The sequence below is a fragment of the Anomalospiza imberbis genome, chromosome 3 (assembly GCF_031753505.1).
Source record: "Anomalospiza imberbis isolate Cuckoo-Finch-1a 21T00152 chromosome 3, ASM3175350v1, whole genome shotgun sequence".
NCBI lineage: Eukaryota > Metazoa > Chordata > Aves > Passeriformes > Viduidae > Anomalospiza > Anomalospiza imberbis.
In genome coordinates, this window is record NC_089683.1 from 100,179,377 (window position 1) to 100,203,012 (window position 23,636).

The 23,636-nt window shown below is 39.9% G+C and overlaps 1 protein-coding gene across 5 annotated transcripts in view; it reads left to right on the forward strand.

The window, feature by feature from the left end:
* ALK (ALK receptor tyrosine kinase) overlaps positions 1 to 23,636 on the forward strand; it is a 408,209-nt gene that overhangs the window by 316,406 nt on the left and 68,167 nt on the right. For all 5 annotated transcript variants that reach the window (XM_068186034.1, XM_068186032.1, XM_068186033.1 and 2 more), the window contains one exon: positions 16,808 to 16,939. In XM_068186034.1, coding sequence (XP_068042135.1) covers positions 16,808 to 16,939 — 132 coding nt within the window. The remainder of the gene's footprint in view (positions 1 to 16,807; positions 16,940 to 23,636) is intronic.

Sequence of the window (23,636 nt, forward strand, 5' to 3'; positions counted from 1 at the left end):
CAAAAATTGCCAAGTGGCTTAGACAGCCAAGTAAAGGAAGTATTTCTTCCATGGGAGCTATATCCCAAAGCAAAGGAAATGAGTAACTATGCAGTTACTTGTGAGGAGTTTCTGCCAGTGAAATTACTAAATCACCTTGAACGTCATCCCAGTAATTGTTGGAGCCTCAACTGTTTGCATCAGCTTGAAGATCTGCCCATATATTTATCAAAATATTATATTTATATATTTGTCCTTTTGAAAAAGGAGGAGTCTAACAGGAGATTTGACAGCAACATTGCTGATTTGGACTTCAGTTATTTCATCATTGCTCATCTCTTCACAGCCAAGAGAAGAGTTATGTTTAAGTTACAGCTGTTCTTTCACTGCAGATAGAGGAGGCTGAACCTGATCCAGGATTTGCAATTATACATATTATTGTACTGTTATATAAGTTTTTTAAATAACAACTGGTTAAGACAACTGAGAAATAGAAATAACCTTTTCTGTTCTATGTTGGAAAAGTTCTGTTTTAAGAGATGTTTGCACTGCTCATGTTGGCACAGAGGACTTTGCCATGGTCTTTCATGTTTATGGTGTTTAACTTCTGTTTTCTTCTACCTTTATCTTTGGAGCACCTCTAGCTTTCTCTGTTCCCCAGTGAAATCAGGCAATTCCTCTCATTTGGACATGCCTATTCTCCTATTTCCCTTTAGTCATAAAACCTTCCTGCCTGTCTAATCTGATCACAAAACCTTTAGGACAAATTTAATTCAATTATAAGTTTATATAGTTGTAAGGAGTCTTCATCTTAATTGTTGATTTGCAGAATATGGACTAATTTGTGGCTTCATGTAGCTCCCCTGAAATTATAATAAGTGTGCTTCTTCTTGCTGCTTCTGTTCCTAGCAGTACCAGGCACCAGCAGTAATGCATTACAGTTGTCTTTCTCAGAACATTTCTTCCTGGTTCATTTTATTTTTTCTTTTTTTTTTTTTTTTGATTTTCAAGTAAACAGTGCCTTTCTTTCCTGGACAATTAGGGTAATTGCTTAAATGAAACTAAAGTGTCATGATGAGGCAGATGCCACCAAATGTTAATCAGTCATGCAAAATAACTCGTCCTACAGTGTAAGCCCATCATGACACTGTTCTGTAAAGACTGCAGAGAAGTTTATTAGTTTCCATTTATTCATCTTGCTGTACCATCCAAAACAGTAGTCTCAGATGAAATGAAGACAGTTTATTTTCTAGCTTGCAGAGCCAAGCAATGGACTTGTCCCTTTCTTCCTATTTCTTTATCTTAATAGCATATAGGTGACCTTTTTTAGCACCTCTGTGTTCTGCTGATGCTGTCTACTTTTCTGTGATTGAAAAAAGGCCAGAAAATATTTTCAGTGGATAGAAAAAAAGAAAAAAATTTCCCCTAAACTCAACTTGCAAAGCTAATTCAGTTTGCAATTCTCAGTCTAGACCTCAACTGAACTGTCAGGGAATAAAATCTGTATAATAAACCAGTCACCTAATTCACAATATCACAAGATGCAATCTCCCTGGGTATGATTTAGTTCAGACATTCAGGTGCTTTGTTGTATGAAGTTAGACAAGATGGTATTCATCTTTTGTGACTTCGGCTATCTGAAAGTTAGGCATCATGTCAAAGCTGGTCTCTAGGGTCCCGCTGTAGTCAACAGAGAGAAAAAGAGGCACTTCAGAGGGCAATTCATTCCACCTTTAACATCATCGCATCATCAGAGTGTCAGAAAAGGGACAATGCTTTGGTTGAAGAATTGTCTGGGATTTCTAACAGCACTATCCTTTTAAAGCCAGTGGGTGCTTTAATACCTGTAATCTAGAAGGTCTGCCCACCAATTTCTCACTTGTGAATGAATAGGGTCAGGCAAGGAATCTTTAACAAACAGATTCTCTATTGAACATTCTCAACACTCACTGGTTACCATGCCAGATCAATCATTTTGGAGTAATTATTTTGCAGGAGTTTATTCAGAGTCTGTTAGAATAAACCCTGAAAAAAATTAAATGACTGTTGAGTGCAAGATTAATGTTGCTATCAGGCATACTTTACAAAACCAGCATTACCAAAACAAGCTTCATTCATGCAGCTTTTACTGGGTGCTTCCAGTCAGGCCTAGAAGCTTCTCTGCACTGGGAAACCTGTGTGAATTATAAACCAGAAATCAGCCCCTTGTTTTTCAGCCTCTCTAGATATTTTATGAATGGGTCTAGAAAAGAAGGCATATTTCTAAAAAAAAAACCAACAAACACAGTTCTTTCACAGGGAAGAGCATTCAGATACTGAAGTGGTTTGTGAACAGTGAAGTGGGTGTTGGTAGCAGCAGAGCTACAGCCCAGAGCCTTCTAATGGAGTCCTGTAGATCATTATCTGAGACCCCAAATCAGGCTTTTTGAAAAATCTACTCAAATTGAGATGCAATTGGAGATTGGATCCCATGCTGCTTTCCAGAGAGTGGTAATAGAAGATCCACATTAATTTTTCACTTACTTCCTTACCAGAAGGTGCAATTCCTTCTATTGCATTATCATGTTTATTTTTATTACCCTTGTGAATGACTCTGTCACTTCTGTTTAAGCAGAAGCGGTAACTCAATCCCTTAATACAGCCTTAAACAACATTGCTTCTAAATGAGGTTAAGATCTATATTATATGCAGCATTTGTCTTGAACCTTAATTCAGCCTGCTTCTGAAAGGATATCTTGTTACATTCAGGAGTAAGTAATTTCAGATCCAGTTCCTGGTGATCATTGAGTTCTAGACTAAATTTCAACTGACAGGACTTCTTAGGCATGATGCACTGTTAAGATGCATGTCAGGGAATTTCTGTTCCATTATATTAATGTAATCAATGTTTCTTCTTTACCAGAAAAATTTAAAACAAAGTTTTTTACTGAAGAGAAAATTGTACCAGGTGTGATGTTTTTTGGGGCTTTTTGTTACACGACCCTTCTGTTTTAATACTATAAAATACTATTAAAAAAAAAGCTTTAATAATTTCCTGTACATAACCCAATCCTTTTATTTCTATTTTGATTTAAAGAGAGGTCCCTCTTGTGTAGTTCTAAATTGAGACACAATTACTCAGAGCTTGACCATACTTGCAGTTTCTTTTTTCCCATTCCCCTTGGTTTAGAAGCAGATTTGATATGAATATCTCAGATAAAGACCAAGCTGTGTTTGAGTTTCCCCAAAGCTGCAAAGGTAAAGGGAGTTAGCAGCTGGTAAGAGCATTATCATGTGTCAGAATTATCTCACATATTAGAATGATGGTTTTTAAAAGGGACTAGAGAACAGCCTTTCAGTGGGTCACATCAGTCTGGGAGATGCTTCAACACAGCCCAGAGAGCAGCTGTCACTTGGAAATGAGAGAGGGTCACATAAAATCCTTGAGTAGGTAAGAATTGTTGTACTGGTGTCACCTGTCTGACTTTGCCTGAAATAAATTAGGGAGTAGCTGCACATGCTGCTTGATCAGCGGATTAGGAGGGAAAGCAGTGGTGAACAGATGGAGGCAATAACCTCTCCTGCCAATGCAGCTGGGGAAGAATGCCTACCTGCAACCAGAGGGACTTACCTGTTCCACAGCTACAAATAACTCCAGGATCTCACCACAGTCTGCTTTAAATCATTAGTGCTGACAGTTGTGAGCTGAAGTGGTGTTGCTAAGGCTGGAGCCTTGCACTGCCAGGAATCTGTGGAGAGGGATACCCTCACCTTGTGAATTTGTGACAGTGTAGTTGAAAGTATTTGGGGTGTGTTGACTCACAGTGAGCAACATCCAGAGAAAACCATAAGAGACAGACTCTGCCTTGTTTGCAGTTGTTGGGCCAAATACTCAGATCTCAGTGCCCTTCTGGGGCATTTTTTGTTGCAATTTCTTCAAGAAGGAGCTCTGTATTTTACCAAATATGTGTAAGCCTCAGAGATGGGTGTTTCATTCAAGCACCATTTTTGAGAAACACATTGTGTTTGTAAAGCATCTCTCTACCTTCAAATGTGTGTGTCCACTTAAAAGATGTTTGAGACCAGCACCAACTTGGTGCTGTTAGGTTTCTTTTGCTGTTGTCCACTACAATGAAAAGCAATTTCCACTTGAATTTTGGAAATCTGAGCAGTTCTAATAGCATCAAGTAACTTTGATCAGAAATTGAAAGTGTCTTTTCATCATCTCATCCTAAAACTGTAACAGATATTCAGTGCTTCATCTACAGAAAATTTAATAACTTAGCCAGCATCAAAAATTGTTTGACACCAAATATGCATTGCTGAGTGAAGGTAGTGATTTATAACATTGCATGAGAGATGTTAGTATCTAATTTACTGCATTAATCAGTGAATGCCAGATCAGTTTGCAGATTGCATGTTGATCAGTTTAATCTGTCACCTTAATTGTCAGTGAATTTTTTAATGTTGAGTTTACTTTAGCTGTTTTCCATGCTGCTTCTCACTGAGATGGAAATAGCAGTATAATAACTCCACAGTGCCCACGTGAGACCGTGCAGGCCTCGTGGCTGGTTTTGTGCTGCTTTCCACATCCGAGGTTCCCTCAGCTAGACCTGAGTTTTGCTAACATTTCCATGGTTTGACGCGAGCCAAACGGAGAGAGTGTTGTCAGCCCTGTCAGTGCTACTGTGGTAAAAAGTTGTGTCTTTGGTGCTCTGAGTGAGGAGATTTCAGGGGACAGGACTGAGCTGAAATGACCCAGAGCAGATGCTGCATTAGCTTGTGGCAGTGGCCCCAGTGATTCTGTCACCCTGTGCTTGTGATTAGCATTTGGTGACACACTCGGTGTCGCCTTCCACTTGAGAGCCTCTGTGTTGTTACACGGGGTGAGCAGCGTGTTTATTTATATATATTATATTTATTATAGATATAATTTTATAATATACATACATATAAAAATATATATTTTTATAATATAATTTTATAATATATTTTCTATTATTTTTATTATATAGCTTGTTTTTATTCTATCTTGTTAAAAAAGCAACCTGGTGGGGCAAAGCTATTCAAAGTGCAAACTTAATACGTGTTTTGGCAAAACAAAACAAAAAAAAAATTAATGGAGGAAAACAAGTTTTTTCCTTCTCCCTGGACTCTAGGAAGATTTTTTTCGTTGGAAAATATGTTAAAAGGCATAAAGTAAGCATGAAATATATGAACTGAAAAAATTTTGAACAATAGCAATTTTCCTGAAGCTAACCAATGTTTTATTTCAGGTCAAATATAATCTTTTGAAGTACTGCTGAGCAAACATTTTCCTCTACAGGAGACATTTTCATTTTAGATAGCTCTTAAAAATGAGATTTCTTTTTTTCTGTGAAAAAAATTATGCTACTCTAAAAAGTAGCAAGGCCATGTATTCCCCACAAAATGGTTTTTTAGGGTTTTTTTCTGTCACAGCAAAAAGAGACTTATCCAAAGTCTTTGTCAAGCAAAGAGGCTTATCCAAGGTCACAACAGAAGAACCATTTTGAAAATCCTGACCATCAGATTCCTGACTTGATAAGCAGCATTTCTGGAGGTTATTCTGGTCAGTGCAAGGCCCCTGCACACACAGAGGAAGTCTGGTTCAAAGGACCCCAAGAAAAGATGCTGGACTGCTGTGTTTGGGCTGTTTTGTGCTCAGTTCTTGATTATTTAATTCTTTCTTCATTTCACTGAGTACTGAGGAAAGGATACCAAGCTTTTTATTTCCAAGAATACCCTGGATGACTGATGACGTGGATTTGGCACCCTGTCTTTGCCAGGTCTCAGTTCCCTGAGTTGCCCCACTGCTCTGCTGAACAGAGAATGCAGCTGCTGCTGTGAGCCCAGAGGCCTCTGAGCTTTCTGACCCTGTCACCACCCGTGGGATCTTGGATCACTGATTTTATCCACATTAGATGCTAGGGCAAGGCACTTTTATCATCTTTGTGATACCTCATTCACAGACTGTTTAAAATTATATTGCTCACTAAAAAGCAGCAGTAATGACCTGTGGGATGGGAAGGAAGGGCATGGTCCACGTGGAGTGGAGAGCCTTTGCTGTAAGTGCAGCTGCACAAGAGTCCTACTGCTGTCTCTCAAGAGATCCTGGAAAAGGAGGCAAGGCATTTTTCCTGGGATAAGGAGTAGGGCAGTCCATTTTGTTGCTGGTATTTCAGTAAACTTTCTGTATGAAGATTCCCTGTGTCCTATGGGTTTCCTTCCTGGCTTTGAGATACTGCAGTGATGTAAGCTAGTGGCATTCTTTATGGTGGTGAACTGCATCCACATCCCATTAAATTAAAACCCTGGGAGAGCTGGAAGTCAGGTATTTTTACTATTCTCTTTGTAAAAAATATATAGTGGACATATAAAACCTTTGCACCCAGTATAACTTTACTGTAGCACAGAGAGAACTTTGGGCAGCTTAAGGTGAATGGAAGTACAAATACAGTGACCAGTGGGGCAGAGTAAGAAACAGGAGTGTCTGTCCCCTAAGATGGCTGCCCTTGTCCAGATAACCACTGCCAGAGAGAATTCCTAATGAAATGTGTACAAAAATTAATATCAATGATTACTTGGGCTTTTAAATCGATACTTCAAGATCAAATGTAGACACATGCAAAGTAGCTTCGAGGTCTCCCCTAGTCTGTTTTAGGGCCAGAAGAGAGTTTGGTGGTTCTTTTTTGATTATTCAGTGCCTATGTGCACTTTGTACTGTCAAGTGAGTCCTGTCCCGTACAGCTTGCTTACCATAACCCTGTCCTAAACTGGTGGTGTTTTTTGTCAATACCTTCTTTGAAACTGCACTATGATCCAGTAGATGTTTGGTGGAGTGTGCACTTAATTTCACTGCTTCTTGTAGCTGGTAAATTGGTTTATATTTCTCTTTTCTTAATTCCTGGTACACCTAATTATTTTTTGATTGCCAATCGTTTGGAATATTGTGCATGTATGGCTGGGTATTTGAGGGTACTCTACTACCCCTGCCTGCCACAAGACCAGACTAACCCCATTTACTTTGTTGTGGGGCTAGTATTTCACATTATCTTTTTATCATTTGTTTTTACCAAAATGTTTGCTAGGACTTGATGAAGAGCTGTGTTTCTTCCCAATTCTTCATTTTGTATAACGAATCGTTGGGCAGTTATAAAGGATTTGCCTGCCAGGAAGAGGTACATTTGCATTTTATAAATAGATTTATCTAAAGTCAACAAGGTGATATGCTTTGCTGAAATCTACCCAGCTGGGAGGAGCATTTTACATAATAATAGCAGTAGCAAGTTTGTGAGAATTTAATACTACTGCTGACAGTAATTAAGTGATTAATTCATGGCCAACTGAGTAAGTTAGCAAAATGGGGGGAAAATTAGTTGGAAAAATCTTGCACTAAACAGAAAGCTTATTGACAAAAAGGATATAAAGGGATATTTTGGGTAGATGTACACTTTATGGTAGCAAATTTAAAGATGAGAACTGCTAAGAAAATGACTGCTCTAAGTAATTGTATAAAATCTCCTGAGAGTTGATTGCACAATTTATCCACTGAAGGGTAAAGGTCTTAGAGAAAACCTAGAGTCAGTGAGAGAGGGAGAAGACACGGTCTGTCTCCTTGATCTGTCTTTACTCATAGCAACAGTTTGTTAAAATTCCTATCACTGTATTTAAAATAAGTTCAAGAGCCATTTTAATATTATGTAACTACTCCACTCTTAGCCTAACTGCTGTACTGCAACTGGCAGCCCACAGGCACCTCAACCTCAGGGCACGGTTATTCTCTGTGCTGATATTGGTCAACTCTTGCAATCCTCTCTGCATCTCCTTATACTTTTGGAAAGTGATCTCACATGGAAAGCATTAATCAAAGAGTCTGTCAGCATGCCACAAGAGAGTAGAGAGTCTGCCTGAAACCAGGGTTGTCATTTTGGAATTGTAACGTTATCACTTTTTCCATTTTTCCCTGATATCTTCAGTCTGTACCTCGGCTTACACAGAGCTAGTCACTTGGTTATTCACTGATATCTTTTTTTTCAGTAAGTGTTCCCAATTTTCAAAAGTTTACTGCACACTCAAACATCAGTAGAGGTCCTTGGGCAGAGATGTGGACTCCAGGAAGGAGTCTTCTCCAGGCTTTTTTTGATGTTGTGGGCCACTGACCTTCAGCAGATTTGCTCCTGGGATAATGTCATTCAAGCGTAGCAAGGCCTTGAAGCACAGCCTGGAACACAAGCACACAGAACTGGGCTGGCCCTCTGTCCCTCTGGACTGCCTTCAGAGCACTGAGATATTGGCAGCTGTTGGTGCATCCAGCTGGAAGAGTCACCCATGACTCACTGCACCCATGACTTCCTGGTGTTCAGCGAAATGTGGAGATGGGGTGACACAGAGAGTTTCCTTTTCCTTCCCCAGAACTAAAAGCTGGAAGCATCCATGCACATGAAGTCCCTTCCCGTGGCAAACCTGTTGTGTGCAGCCACTGCTCTCCCTCACAGCAAGCGTTCAGGTGCAATTTCATTTTGCCCATTATTTGTGGGTTTGAGGTATCATTGCTCACTTCTCAAACAAAGTGGAAATCAGCTGCTTGATGACAACTTGTTGCCTTCACACAACTGCAGAAGTTGGCACAGGGGAAAGGGGCACAACAGGAGACTTACTTCCCCAAGCAAACTTCTGCTTCTACCTGGAGCAACAATTGCTCTTCCACTGTGGGGCCACTGCTTTGCACAGTAAGGGACTGGCCGTGGTGTGAGGATGAGTCCTGGCACTCTACTGAGAGGGACCACACCTGCATGCTCAGGGCTGTGCTGATTTGTGATATTCCACCTGCCACCCCCAGCAACCCATCTGTAGTAAGGCCAAAAACTTTAATACTGCTGACAGCTAAAGCAGAGAGACTGCTTAAAACAGTTACAGAAATAGAATTGCATTTTAGGAATGAAAAATCTCATTCCTATCTAAAATGCTGTTTGAATACAGTTAAGTCTCGTACCTTTATTTGTGTTTTTCACGACCAGGCATATGAATATACCTCTGTTGTTAACTGGATTGGCAATGCTAAAAGAGAGCTTGCTGAGATGCTGCTATTGCAGGGTCAAGGGAGAGGTTATATCTTACCTGTGCGGAATCAGCTCTTGATGAGTTATGAAAATATTCTCCAGTCTCTTCTTTTTCCTTGAGTCTGGGCATCTTCAGTCCAACTGGTACAGGAAGCAGCAGGAGTCAGAGAGATTGTCTGGTTTGGGCAATTTACAGGCTCATTTACATGATTGAAATTGCTTGACAAGTAACTTCTTTTCCTCATCTTTAAAATGTTATTGATGTTCATGGTCTTCTTGCTGGGCTGTTTTTTAAGAACCAAGAATTGAAAAAAATCTGCAGTGTATAGTGTCAGTATTGGTTGTGCTTGAACTGCAGAACTGGAAGAGGCAAAGATAACACTTACTTTAATAATGGAAAATGGATTTGAACTAAGCCTCCTAAGAAGCAAAAGGTGGGAAATTACATGTATTTCCTGTCTAATCAGCTCTTACAGTTTCCCCAAGAGGCACACATGAGGTTTGGAAGCATGATTTTCATGTCTTTTCTCCAGCAGCCTTGTTTTATTTCACATTCAGTTCCGTGTCTGATGCTGAGGTAGGACCTGTGCTAAATCTGCTCCTGTTGTCTGTAAATAAGCTTAGAGATCTTAACCACCTCATGATTTTGTCAGCACTCGCCATGTGTGGCAAGCAGCATTCATCTTTCAGTGAGCCAGCAATCAGTCTTCTGGTGTTTCCCCTGGAAAAGATTGCTCCCTGGTAAGAGCTGTTCTCCAAGCCTATTCAGACCCAGAAAAGTCTGATGGGAGTAACAGAGCTAATAATAGAATTTAGACCTTTTTATTTTCCCTCTACAAGGTACGAATTTTGAAAAATTCACAGAAGGTTACAGAAAAAGGGTTTTTTAGCTTTGTTTTTGTGGGGATATTTTTGATTTTTTTTTTTTTTTTGACCAGCTGCTTACTATTACAAATATATAGTATTCACTTGTTTTTGGAGAATCATGAAACCTAGGGGAGAGGTTTTTTTGTCGGTGTTTTTTTTAACCTCACAAAAATGCAGCAGTACTTAGAAAGATGCAATTGTATCTGAGAGAAAAGGGAAACAAACAGCAAATGCAGCCTGATATTGAAACAAGGGCAATGAAAAGCCACCAAAAGAAATGAGATTTGGGATTTTAATAAAATTACTCTATCCCACTGGATTATTCTAAGTCAGAATGTTCATATTTATAGATGAAAGCCTTAAAGATCTACTGTGTTAGATGAAATTTAAAAAAGGTCCAATGTCTATGTATGTACAGTATTTCATACAGTAAGTATTCTCTGTCTCTTTTGGCCTTTTTCAATTTAGTAGATGCCACAGAATGTGTAGGTATTACTGTAGGATGGAAAATCACACTTTCATTATAAAGTTCACTGCTGCTGTTTACTTGGTTACTGTTAATTTTTGGATGTGCAGTTGGAGCTGCTTATTGGCTGGTAACAAATCACCAGAAAAATATGTATGTTACCATGAGCCCTAGCAAAACAAACAAACAAACAACAACAACAACAACAAAAGAAGCAACAAGATTTTGTGCAGGATTAAGTTCTAGGGGAAAACATTATCATGTCATTTACTGCACTCAACGATTTTTTTGTCGTCTCAGGAACTATGAAGACCCTCAGCCAACTTTCCTAATTGAAAACTGAGAAAGTGTGAAATCCATCTAACTTTCTCTTTCCACATTCTTATTTCATTATAGTTTTTTAATGAAGCTGTTTTTCTCTGTAAATTCAGGGAATATACATCACACCAACACTATTGTTGGGAAGTCATTCAGTCAAAAGGTCTGGAGACGCAACTAGACCTGGTCGAAGACATTTCTGAGAGAACACAGAAGGCCTGGATAGTCTGAATGCTGCACAACTCTGGAGAGAGCTCTTGCTACTGAAAATGTGGCAGTGAGCAAGTGCCAGCTCCTCAGGTGTGCTGAGAGCTCTCTTCTGTGTAAGCAATCCTGCTGGCATTAGGCAAAGCTGAAGGAGCAGATGTTTAAAATTTCTGTACTAAACACAGCATCCCCTACTTTGAAGCAGCAGAGAGGGAAAGCACATTAGAACTGAGCTGGCTGAATAATTGACATGAGTATGTTCCAAACCAGTAAGTTCCCTCTTGAGTTTCCTGCCCAACATTTTATTTTTGTCTTAATTCAAGTGTTTTCAAATTTCTGGGGTTTATGACAGTATTACTCATGTGTTGAAACCCCTAAAGTCAGTTTTCTGATCTAGAATTGATTTGAATTTTTTGTTCTGTGAGAACTTTGGGCATTTTTATTTTCTGGTTAGGTACATTTTGAAATGTTGACATTGTCTTTGAGATGAAAACTCTGTCTCTACGTTGCTCTAATGAGCAAGTTTTCTCTTCTTGTAGTAGCTCACTGTGGGAATGCTGCACCCTTAGTCTGCAGAGCAGGCGGTGCTCTCTCAATGAGAAGTTGTTTGCTGCCCTCTGTCCTGCCTTCATCAAAGGTGTGTTCATTTTATACTGTAAACTATTCAAGCTGCACTGTGAAGACAGAGTAAATAATTTCCTTACAGGTTTTTTCATGCCTGTTATCATAGCATCTCAGTTTCTTACAAATGTTAATGAAATGTACATCACAGAGCTCTTGTGATGAGTTTATTCCCATTTATGTTTAGGAAGTGAAGTAAGAAGATTAAAGGCAGTTTATGTAACTGGAAAAATGGGTGAGCTTTCAGGCATTTACAAACATGGGCTGTTTTTTCTGCCTGTCGCAGGCAGTCTAATAAAAAGAGAACACTTCCTCCTATAAAGGCATCCTTAGGCAATGACAGTAACAGTAACAATGCTGTTACAAATATTAAAGACAGGAATTATGAAGTAATGACCAACTTTGATTGCCTGGTGTGAGAAACATGGAATCCAGTCTTTTTTTCAAAGCATTTTTGAGGACAATATGTTTTCCAAGTATTTCTCTCACTGGTCTCATTTGCAGCTGCAGCTACTTGTGTTCCTTGCTGGTCTGGATACAGGTGTCCTGGGGTGGGTGGCTGGAAAATGAGAGCAGTGTAGCTTGCTGTGAAGTTGTGATTTATGTGATCTGCCTTGTATCATGTGGAATTCAATGGCCATTTGCCAAGGATGGTTTCTCTCCCCTCAAGCATGAACTTACCTTTCACTTCTCTCTCTTTCTTTCCTCCTTTATTTCATAGCTTCCAACTTCTCTAATGGTGAAAGCATGAGTATTAGTGACTTGTATCAGTAGCAAATTTACTTTGTTCTGTAATATGGCTATCTTCAGCACAGAGTGAGCCAGCAGCCTTTGCTGCTGGAGGACTGGAGATAAAGAGTGAGGAAATATGTAGCCATCAGAAAAGGCAAGTCATGGAAAAATCAATAGTCAGAAACTCCCCCAAATTCTCACTATCCTTTTATAGCTAGACAGCAGCTTTTCTGTTTTCACACAACCTTTCAGTCCCCCAAGTAACATTTTTGTAAATATCTGAGTGAAAGCTTTGAACTCAAGCCAAAAGAGGGACAGGAGAAATTGAGAAGTTAATGACAAATACCTGGGACAGACATGCATCATAAACAAGGTTGTACAATCCCAGATTTTTAGTGACATTTAGTGGAGGCACTAAGCTGCAGCACTAGTCCATTGGAAAACATTTTTAAGAGATATAATCAAACAGTAGGAAACTTTCTGTTTTGAGAGGTAACGCATACAGTTAGAGAAACATGGTGGACTTCCATGGGGTAGGTATTTTTTGCTACATATATGCAATTAAAAATGGAAATTTTTCACATTGTGGGTGTAGAGGGTCTTGCCTTGAGAGCCACTGAAATAAACTCAACTCTGTGCAATGGGGCTTCTCAAGGATAGCCCAGAGAGAAGCTGCTTGCTGGTAAAAGTGACAAGGCTGTACATTTATCCCAGGTCTTTGGAATTTTTGCAGAGTACAAATGTGACAATTTTTAAACAGCAACCAAGTACTGTCCTATTAAGCTCTTCTGTTTTAATGTGTGCTCAGCAGGAGGGCTTCACCTGACTGTGTCCCGAAAGCATTGGTAGAATTAAAAATTATGGTCTGAGAAGTTGAATGTAGCATGTGAAGGTATAATTATGTTCAGCTTCATTAAACCCTGCATGATAATTATCAGCATAGCCAGTTTGCCAGATAAGAGATATTTTTCTGGATGCCTGCAAGAATTTCTTCTCCATCCCACCTGGCCAAGTGTGGTGCCAGGAAGGCAAAATTTCCCCCTTTTTCACCACCATTTTTCTGGCCAGGTTCCTCAGAGACAGACTCACCAGAGCCTACCAGCACACTGTGATTTCTCTCTGGTCAAGGGACGGGGAATGAGAAAAGAGGAAACCCAAGTCAGAGAAAATCTGTTGAGAATTGAAATACATCTGCTTGGGTCCCACAGTGTGAGCTGAAAGTTGCTGATCCTGCATAAGCTAAGCCACATGATTTTCCTCTTTCCATCCTGATAGAGGAAATGGAAAGCAAGTCCAAAAGCATGGGCAGTAAAGATCCCAGGCTGTCATTTGTGTTCAGGATCTGATACTGGATTTGAACACTGCCAGGGCTGGACCGTGTTGAGAAGCAGGACCTGTGAGGTACAAAGTCAGCTCTTGTTCCCCTAAGAGTTGTTTCTACTTTTCTGCTTTCAATTTAGAACCTGAAATGCCATTTATTTAATGCTGCTGTTTAAATAATGATTTATAAGCCTCCAAGCCAGCCGTGGTACAGCTTAATTACTGCTGTAATTTATGGATGCCACTGGCTACATAAACACTGCTATAAATATAAAGGATGTCTCCCACAAATTTTACTCTGATACTTATTTGATACCATTCATTTTCCTTTCCTAACACATCTTCTGTGTGTGAGTTGAGGCCACTTCAGTGATCCAGGTTGTTCTGGTTCACTTTGCCAGGAGTAATTGCGTCTGGGAACTGAAAAGATCAAACGTCTGTTTTTCTTGCAAAGTATTTTAATTAAAAATTGAGCTTCCTTGAGCTTGGGTGCAAACATCTGCATTAAGTGGCCCATTAAAAGGATTATTTGTATTTGGGCTTTTTTTGGTTATCTCTTTGTTGTACTAGTTAATCATCTCCTTTCTCCAATTCATTTTGCCTTTGTGCTCACAGTAAGCAAGCAAACAAGATGGGAATAAATCATGCACTGTAACAGAGCCCAGCCATTCCCTGGGCTGCAGCTTTGCTATTTGTGTTCTCTAACCTACACAAGGAGCACGTATATATTGGTCTAATGCAAATCTGAGCTAATTCAAGCCCCGTCTCCACAGAGATGAATGAGCATGTAAATCTGCTGCTTTGTTTTGGAGGAATAGCTCCTGGAATTGCCTGATTCCCAGTTGCAACTGACATATTTCAAATACTACAGTCAGTTGGCTTCAGGAGATTTGTGCCCCTAGGCTGCCACAAAAAGCACCTGGGAAGACAAGTAGGTTCTCTTGAATGCCTTAGTTCCATTATAATTAGTGTTAATGCAGTTGTGTGCTTGGAAGAGCGAGCGCCTTTAAAAAGTTATAATTAATTGAGTAAACAGAACAACCCCATTGCCTACAATTACCTCTCCTCTGAATCTCTGTGTATCTCTGCAGCTGCTGGATTAAAACACGGACATTGCTGAAAAGACTGCAGATAAACTGAGTGGGACATGAAAGCTGGTACTAAACATGGGGTTCAAAACCATCTGTGGGGTAATTCAGAGAGACAAGAGTACTTCTGATTTTCAGTAGAACTTAAGGATCTTTTAAGAGTGTCATGATGTTGCTGACTCATGGAACTGCTCTGGGACATGTCTCCTAACTTTTCTTTGGGTGGTACTTCCAACAACAGGGTGCTATTCAGGCTCACTGCATGCCCCTAGGAGAAGGGCTCATCTACTGAGTTACCAGAGTCCCTTCTCACAGCTTTGTAGTGCCCATTTGCACATGACCTGAGCCCCAAGTGTCTGGCTGGTGGCATGTGAAGAGCTTTGCACCTCACATAGGTAAGGCTCTCAGCGGAGTCTCTGAGGGTGCATTTTTTGTAGGAAGTTCAGCAAAGCCAAGGAAGATGCCATCTCACTGCCTTGAGCCCTCACCAAGGAGCCCAGAGAAATTGTCAGCAGCTAGCTCCAAGTTACTTGGTCTATTTTTCCTGCAAAGCTTCTCCTCTGTAGTCATGCCTTGACCCAGACTGGAATACAAGGGCATTGTACAGCCTGTATGTGGCAAGCCAGAATTGCTCTAAGGAAGGGAAAAAATCGACCTGACAATAACACAGAGCACCCTTTTCAGGATCTATTGTCCTTTATTAACAAAGTTTGGCATGTATTCCCCCTACTCCTGAATGATTTGCACCATAAAATAAGCTGGAAGATAAATACTGGTTGTTTTCCTACATGCTTCAATAATTTTTAGTTTTGGCAGGTAATATAAATAAAAATATCAAGTGCATATCTAATTGAATCGCCAGTGATTTCCAACTCCCTGTCGTACCAGGGAACATGATGTAGCTGCACTGTTTAGTGAGCACAGATGAGTTAGGCAAACAATGGCTTGCTCTGCCCAGAGGCTTTGGTTTAATCTGGAGCATTTATCCATTTAATATGAGACAGGGCAGTTATTGCTGCAGCGGGGAATTCACAGCACAGATCTCTTTGTTCTTCCCGGCTTGTCTTCCAGCAGTGACTGGAAGCATGCCTTGCCAGATTCAGAAAGGTGTCAGTGAACTGCGCCCACACTCAGATTTTTGTGGAAGGAACTCTGGCGTTTCTCAAGCTTAGACTCCTCCATACACACTGACTTCAGGATGTTACTGAGCTAATTCTTGCCTCCTTCAGGTGTCTGATCTACATCATGGGCCAATTAAAAAAAGAAGGTCTTGTCCTAAGTATCATCTCAAAGGACTTGGGATGAGAGAATTCCTACAGTAAGGAAAATGATATCTGTCAGGCTACTTGATATCTGACTTCTCAGCTGTTAAGGAAATCAAGTGCCTCCGGAAAAGAATGGTTCTTAGAGAAAATTACTCATAGTGGATGATATTGACCTCTAATTGTAATGTTTGATGAACTCATTTCATAAGAGATGTCTCCTTTGCACATTGCTAGATGCATTTTGCTGCTTAGCACAGGTAAAATGAACTGGTGACTTCTGACTCTTGGTAGATGTAGTCTGCTGTGGGCTCCCTGACTCAAGGGAGTGCAGGATACAGTAGTAGGCATAGAAGAGAAAGAAAATTACAAGTAGAGGTTGAGCCTTTTCTCTCCTGCAGAGAATACAACAACACAATACACCCAAAGCAAAGGTAAGGCATGTTGCCAGGAGAGCATGATGAAAGCTTGTGCTCTTTCTAGATCCTGTAGCCATGTTACTCATGAGCTAGACAGAGAGGATATCAGCCTTCAGGACTGTCAGTGCAGCAGTAAATTCACACACAATTTAAAACCTCTCATGTGTATTGTGCTGTTCTTGAGAAGTACCAGAGCAGGGTGTAGGGTTTAAGCCCTCCAGAGGTCAAAGCTGCCTTCCATATTATAGCACCAGAAGGGCCTGGGGAACTGAAATTCTCTATTAGGTGAACTTATTACACATTTGACAAGATTAAATAGGTCTAAAAAATTATCAAGTAAGTATTGAATTGAGAAGATTTCACAAGGTGTTCATCGCTTCTGTGTTATGCCGGATGCTATGACCTATTGGTTGAAAGGAAGGCAATTTGTTATCTGAAGTGTTTTTGTTGTTTTTTTCTTTTTCTCTAGGATCTGCCTCTCTCTCAAAAATGGCTCTGGAGGGTTCCTTCAGCTGCTGGAATGGAACAGTGATCAGGCTGGGGCAGGCATGTGACTTCATCCAGGACTGTGCTGAGGGAGAAGATGAGGGAGATATGTGCAGTGAGTAAATCCTAACCCCCGGGTTGTACCATCCTTTTCCAGAAGCATTGATTGGTTTGAACTTTAATGTCTGAGACTTCAGCACTAACAGACTCATTTGGTGCTATCAAAAGACTTGTATCCCCTATAGCAGATGCCATTTCCTGGATGTCTGCCCGGAGTGCACTATTTGATGTTTCTGGTCTCACCTACATCAGTTCTGCAACATCTTCTTAACATACTCTCGGTGCTTCATCCCTTCCAGTATCCTGATCAAAAATGCAAAGGAAGTATAGCCTGAATAGCTAGATGCCTTGCAGAATTAAGAATTGTGTACTTGGTTAGAGCCTTTAATCAAAATGTAGTGCAGCATGTGGCAGAAGGGGAGAGGAAGGAGAAAACTTCTAAGATGAAAAATGAGTAGAGCCAGTAGCTTGTCTTTGACCAGCTCCTGTGTCTTTGAAATTCCTCTGGTTTTCTACCCTCTCTTCAGGAGTCAATAGTCCAATAACATAGAGCAGAAGATAGATAGCAGCCTGAGTTTTCTAAGAACTTGCTGTGCCTGAGTACTTTCAAAAATGTGCTGTGGAACTCATATACTTTAGGACCTTCCTTTGACTATCTTGAAGGTGCCTTATCACTTTTTCTATATCTCTGTACATTCTACCTGCAGCAACCTCCCATCTGCCAGCCTACAAATAGTTAGGAGCGGTGGGTTGTCAGCTGTGTGGTTGTCTATAGGGCAAATATATCAAGAAAAATAAATATTGAGGGTTTATTATTCAAAGTGTATATGCCACAGCTGATCTGGCCTGTAGGCTGTTACAATAGAACTGTGTTGATTTGGTATGTAAAAAACATGTTTGCTGTTTCTAGCAAGAACTTAACTTGAGTGATATACAACTTCTAGCAGATTTCACTTCTGCTAATAAATAAAGTTACAGATTTTATTGGTGTGGAGAACATTGGTTTGACCTGGGATCATCTAAGAAACTAGTTAAAAGCTTGAAATTGTAAGCTTCTCCATCATGTTAGACATTGTTACAATTTGAAATTATATTCTTTAATGACATACTCAGTGGACATTAAATTCACAGGAGCAGTGTCAGCACTGTCGATTTGCATCTTCTTAAAACTAATAATGCTTCATATTAGTAATATTGAAACCTTATTTCCATCTAGGACATTTAAAATAGAACTCTAAAACCTTAAAATGGCATTTCTGTTGTGTTCTACTCTATAATTTAAAAAAGGTTGAATGCATTTTCTTTTCATTAGAAGTAGAGAAACATCATTTACCCTCAACTGTATGCCCAGACACACTTTGGTGCCCATGTGCTATAAATGGCTCTGCCTTGTGTTAGCAATCCCAGAGGGAGGAGCAGAGGTCACAAGGTGGAGTTGTACTGATCATGGATGTGACCCAAATACCACCGTGGGATGGGGCAGGCCTGGAGGAACGTGCTTGCCTGGTATTTTCAGACCCTAGGTGCACTTGTGGTGGGTCTGCTGTTCATATTCACGTATCAGGAGGGTGGCTCTGCTTTTGCCCCTTGCTGCCACCCTGTACCCCATGATGAGCCCAGTGGAAAAGCAGCCTCTCTGGCATATGCTGTCCACAGGGCTTGGTTTGGTTGTCTTTTCTCCCTCCAACTGTAGCTGTTCCCACAAGGCAATATGGCACTTGCAGCTGTGTTGGCAAAGGACTGTACTGAGAATGACGGTGAGAAAATATTTAGCCAGCTGTTTAGCAGAGCATCACTCCCAGCTTGAGGGGACCACATGGCTTGCATTCACTCATAGGTACTGGAAATGGGAGTTCTTACTTCCAGCCAAAAGGTCCAAAAAGCATTATCTTCCACTCAAGGAACAAAAAAGCATGGTTTGCCTGAGGAAGAGCCCAGGCTGTAGATATGCCTGCTTATCCACCTACAAGGTTGCTCAGTTCTATGGCTGATCCTTCTGCTTTTGCTTCTTTACAGTGCTGAATATTGTTGGCATAAGGTTTCTTACACAAAACAGAGAAGTGATCTAATGTTTGAGGTGTCAGATATATCTGAGTGGCAGCCTAACACAAAACATATGTCATCTTTCAGCATTTTAGTTGTCATTTTACTCCTGAGCAACACGGATATTTTCATCAGCTTTTTGCAAGTGTGGTAAAAAGTGATTCAGATTTATCAAGCAGAGAAAAGGGTTTCCCAAATGGTTCTGCTTAGACAAAAGAGCTGTCAGAAAAAGATGAGCTATGCTCAAAACTGAGGCGAGAGGTTTTAAAAATGCCATTATCAAAGGCTTCTATCTTTGAGCTTCAAGGAGGTGTTGGAATTTTTTTTTCACAGTCTTTTAGCTTTACAGGTACTGATTGGTTTTATTATGATTTTAAATTTTTTTTTCCTAATAATTTGAATTTTGTTCCTGTCTTAGCTGAAGAGATCTCTCTACAGCCTGCTGTTTGCTAACATCTCTTTACTTTTTAATGGCCAATGAAACATCATGGTGCTTGTTCTGCTTTGCAACCAATTAGTCTGTGTAGAAATTGTAAAACCAGAGCAGGATGACCCCTAGAGAAAAGCATGGTTGAGTCATAATCAGATATCCTTGCAGGAGTAAAAGACAGCTTCAAAGAGGCAGATGAGGGATGAGAGGCTGAGCTGCACATGTTTGTTGACTCAGGATCAGACATACAGATTCACCATCCTGATGGAAGTGCCACGCTAGAAATTATTTTGCAGAGCATACACTGCAGACACACATTAATACTTCAGATAGCATGGGTGGTGTGTCTCTGCTAGTAAATTCTTGCTTTTCCAGATACAGAAACTACACATGGCAGCCACCATGGTTCATGGTTTCTGCTGAATTCATAAAGTGAACGATAGATTCCTCTATAAAAAGATAGAATTCATAAATTTAACTGCTGAATTCATAAATTGGAAGATAGATTCCTCCATAAAAGTACTTTTTTTTTAATGGTGTAATAGCTGGAGCTGGGTGCCTCTGAAGAGCAACCTTGAACAAGGCCCTGGTTGATTATACTCAAGCAATCTGAATTCCCCAGCCTTCATGTGACTGTTTGGACCAGTTGTCCCCCATGTGAGGCTCTGGGAGCTCTTCCCATTATTTATTGTCTCCCTTGCTTGCCTCTAGGTAGGATGTGTCTTATTTCCAAGGTTGCAGCTTCTGTTAATGAATTCCTTATCTTCTGTCTTGAACCAGCTCTAGGGTTTTCTCATATTTGACTGAGTGGAAAGTTCAGCATATCTGGTGAAAGCTCACAGCTTTTGCCTTAAGCTTCAGCAAATTTATCTATTCATGCTAAGCAACAAATTCTATATAAGTAGTTTACCAAATCACTCAATATATGGATAGAACTTACTGCAAAAAAACCCAACATACTTTGTCTTACCTTAGTAATCACATGTAATATACTTTGTGTGGTACAAGACAGACGTGAAAACTCAAATTATTTACTAACACAGATGAGCAGGGCTCTGTTTTACAGAAAGGGTGAATTTGTTATAGTAGTTTTGTGCTTCTCTTTTTAGTTAACAGCATCTGGGATTTTGGTTAAATAATCTTTCATTGCAGGGCAGCAAGTCAGGGCAAAAGTTTAAACTTTACTGAAAAGGGATGCATATAATTCTGGCTAGTCCAAAACTATTTTACTTTCCGTGACAAATTAAGAAAAAAAGATTCATCCTTGGAAAATATTGGCTAATCAGTCCAAGCATGTTAGGCAAGTAATGGATATATTCTAAAAAGAGTAAAGTTTTAAATAATGGATGTGTCAGTAGTATATTATCTAGAAACCCAGAACTTCTAGGAATCACTCAGGATACAATTAACCTAGGACTGGTTCTTCTGTGAATTTGAACCCATATTTTGTATTTCCATAAAGAGTTTCCAAGCTTGTGGTCTGGAGTTCTGGTGTAGTTCAGAGGAAAATGGTTACCCAAGTCTCTCCTGAGGTTACACTTCCACATTTTATGAATTTTAGCTGGAACAGGAAGTAATGTCCTCTTTGTCTTTCAAATAACTCTCATAATCACTTGGTTGTATGGTAATTTTCACTCTGCTTCATTGAATATTTAAGAATGTTAAACACTTTAGCGGATGAGATAAGGAAGTGTCCGGTTCCTGAAAGGAAGGACTCAGGCTGTGTTGGAGGACTGCCTGCACACATCAGTCAAAAGGCCAGATGGCAGCTAGGACAGGAACCTGTAAAGTTTGATTTTCTGATAATGTGGATGAGTGACCAAAAAAGCATTGATAATGAATTCTAAAGGGGCCAGTTTTCTTTCCAGGCAAAAATGTGTGAAGAAATTGTGAGATTTGTTTTTATCCAGATACAGCCCAGCAGAGTCTTCCTGCAAGCAAAATGGTGAAGTAGCAACCTGTTGCCAGGCTCTGCTATGCTCTTAAGGTTCCTGTCTTGCATGCACTAATCCTTCTGCTTCTTTCTTTATCAAAAGCTGTACTTATAGAAATGAATTCTAACCTCTGGCAGTTTTGAGCTCAGCAAAGCCATCTGCCATTAAAGGATAACTCTGCTGCCTGTTGAAAAGTAGTTTCTCTTTTTATGCTTCATTTCTGGTAGAATTTGGCTGGCCAACTTTGCTAGCATACACTCAATCATTGAAACAAACTCATGTTTAAGATTCCTGTGATTCTTTAAACTGAGTAGTTGATCTGTTTGGCTTCTGAGATTTCCTCCTAAACTTGGTAAAGGTCCACACATACAGAGTAGTCTTTAATTTTGTTCTTTATAATACGAGTTTGTAATTTCACCCAGAAGCTTAAACTGTAGTATCTGGTTGATTTACACCTAGTTTTGAAGGAAGAGATGACTCCATCTGCTTCATAAATTATATCAGTTATTAATTCTCTTGCTATTAATGGATGAAAAATCTGAGTTAAAAATAACTTACTTAGATTTTTCTTGAAAGGTATTTAATTCTGAAGGCTGGAAAATATTTGGTTAAGGACAAGTTTAGCATCCAACAGCTTTTCCCTGCTTGCCCACCCACATAAAAGGAGAGACTCTTGCATTCTCAGAGTGCTTCATTTTCGCTGGACTACTCTGTTCTCCATCTCTGCTCTGGATGCCTCTGAAGAGCAACCTTGAACATGTCCCTGGTTGATTATACTCAAACAATCTGAATTCCCCAGCCTTCATGTGACTGTTTAAACCAGTTGTGCCCCATATGAGGCAGGGAGAGGGGGTGCCAAAAACCAAATAAAACCGACCTTACTAACATAAGTTAACAACATAAATACAACACAAGTTGTATCTTAATCTTACTAAGGCCTAAATCTTCTGAGGTTTCTGTCTCTGGTATTAATATCCAAAATGGCAGGTTTCAGTAGAAGTAACTCCTGCCCCCTAATTTCCATGATTTTCCAATAAAGTCAGAGCAGCTTCCCCTCATCAGTGCAGTGTCTGTGCTAACGTGAGTTTCAGTCACAAACACATGAAATGGAGAAGTAAAGGCTGGGGAGAAGTGGTTACCAAAGAGGTGTCTGTGGAGTACCGACACATGGAATCACAGGTGCTGTACATATTCAAGGTAAGAAAGAGCAGCAGAGAAAATGCATCCAGGGCATGAGACATCTGAAAACTCATAAAACATTAATTTGGGAAAAGGGAATGAAATATTCTGTGAAAGTAATAGCTTTTTATTTATGCCCTTACTTGTTCATCGACAGTGAGCTTTTCCTGGCCTTCAGGCAGGGATTGCTGCTTGGATGACTCCTCCTGCTGCTCTGACTTGTTTACATCATCCTAGATAGCAAATGACCATGACATGAATTCAGCTGGACACCGAGCCAAACTGTTTCTGTGGGAATTCAGGGCACATTATAATTTGTCATTTTCTTTGTATCCCAGCCTCAGGCTGCGCAATGAAATATAATCAAGTTCTGCAGACGGGTGAAACACAGGGAAGTAACTCTCTGCTTAACAGCTTCACATTTAAAGTCTAGGCTGAATGAATTTAGAGATTTTTAAAAGGAAAAACTTGAAAAAGCCCTAACTTCAGTACAGGTTTTGATTTTTTCATAACAGGTTTAGATGTTTGCACAAAATACCACTAAAATGTGGCTCTTGCCTCGATATCAGGTTCCAGGTCCAAAACTAGCCCTACTAAAAAGCTACAGATAGAGGATTTGTTTCACTTTCTTCTGACAAGTGAGTTGTGATTCAGGGTCCCAGAAAATCAAATGTTTGTGGTCTAAATGCTGCAGTTGTGGTGTTCCACAGTTGTTTTCTCTGGGTACACTGAGGAACACATGCATGTGCCAGTTACAGTCAATTGCCTTTTGAGGTGTGTGAGTCAAAGCTGGGGCCCTGTGAGCAGGTATTTTATTGATCTGAAATCTCAGCCAGGGGGATCTGCTGGTACTTAAACATTTTGAATGATCTGGAGCTTGAATACTGGTGCCTCATTATCTGACAGCCTCTTTATAGATACATAATTTCAGGGGAAAAAGAAATTAATAATCACAACAAATTATATGTTCAAGAGCCTCCTCTTCTCATAGAGGAGCTAATGAAATTACTGGTATCACTTAACCAGAAGATTGGCTTGCTTTAGAAGTTTGTGGTCTGTCCTACTGTTTGTAAGTGAAGAAATTTTTAGTCTGATTTTATCAAGCAGCTAAAAGTTTTTAAAAAAAATCCTGGATATGTGTTTGCACATGAAATTTCATTTTTATC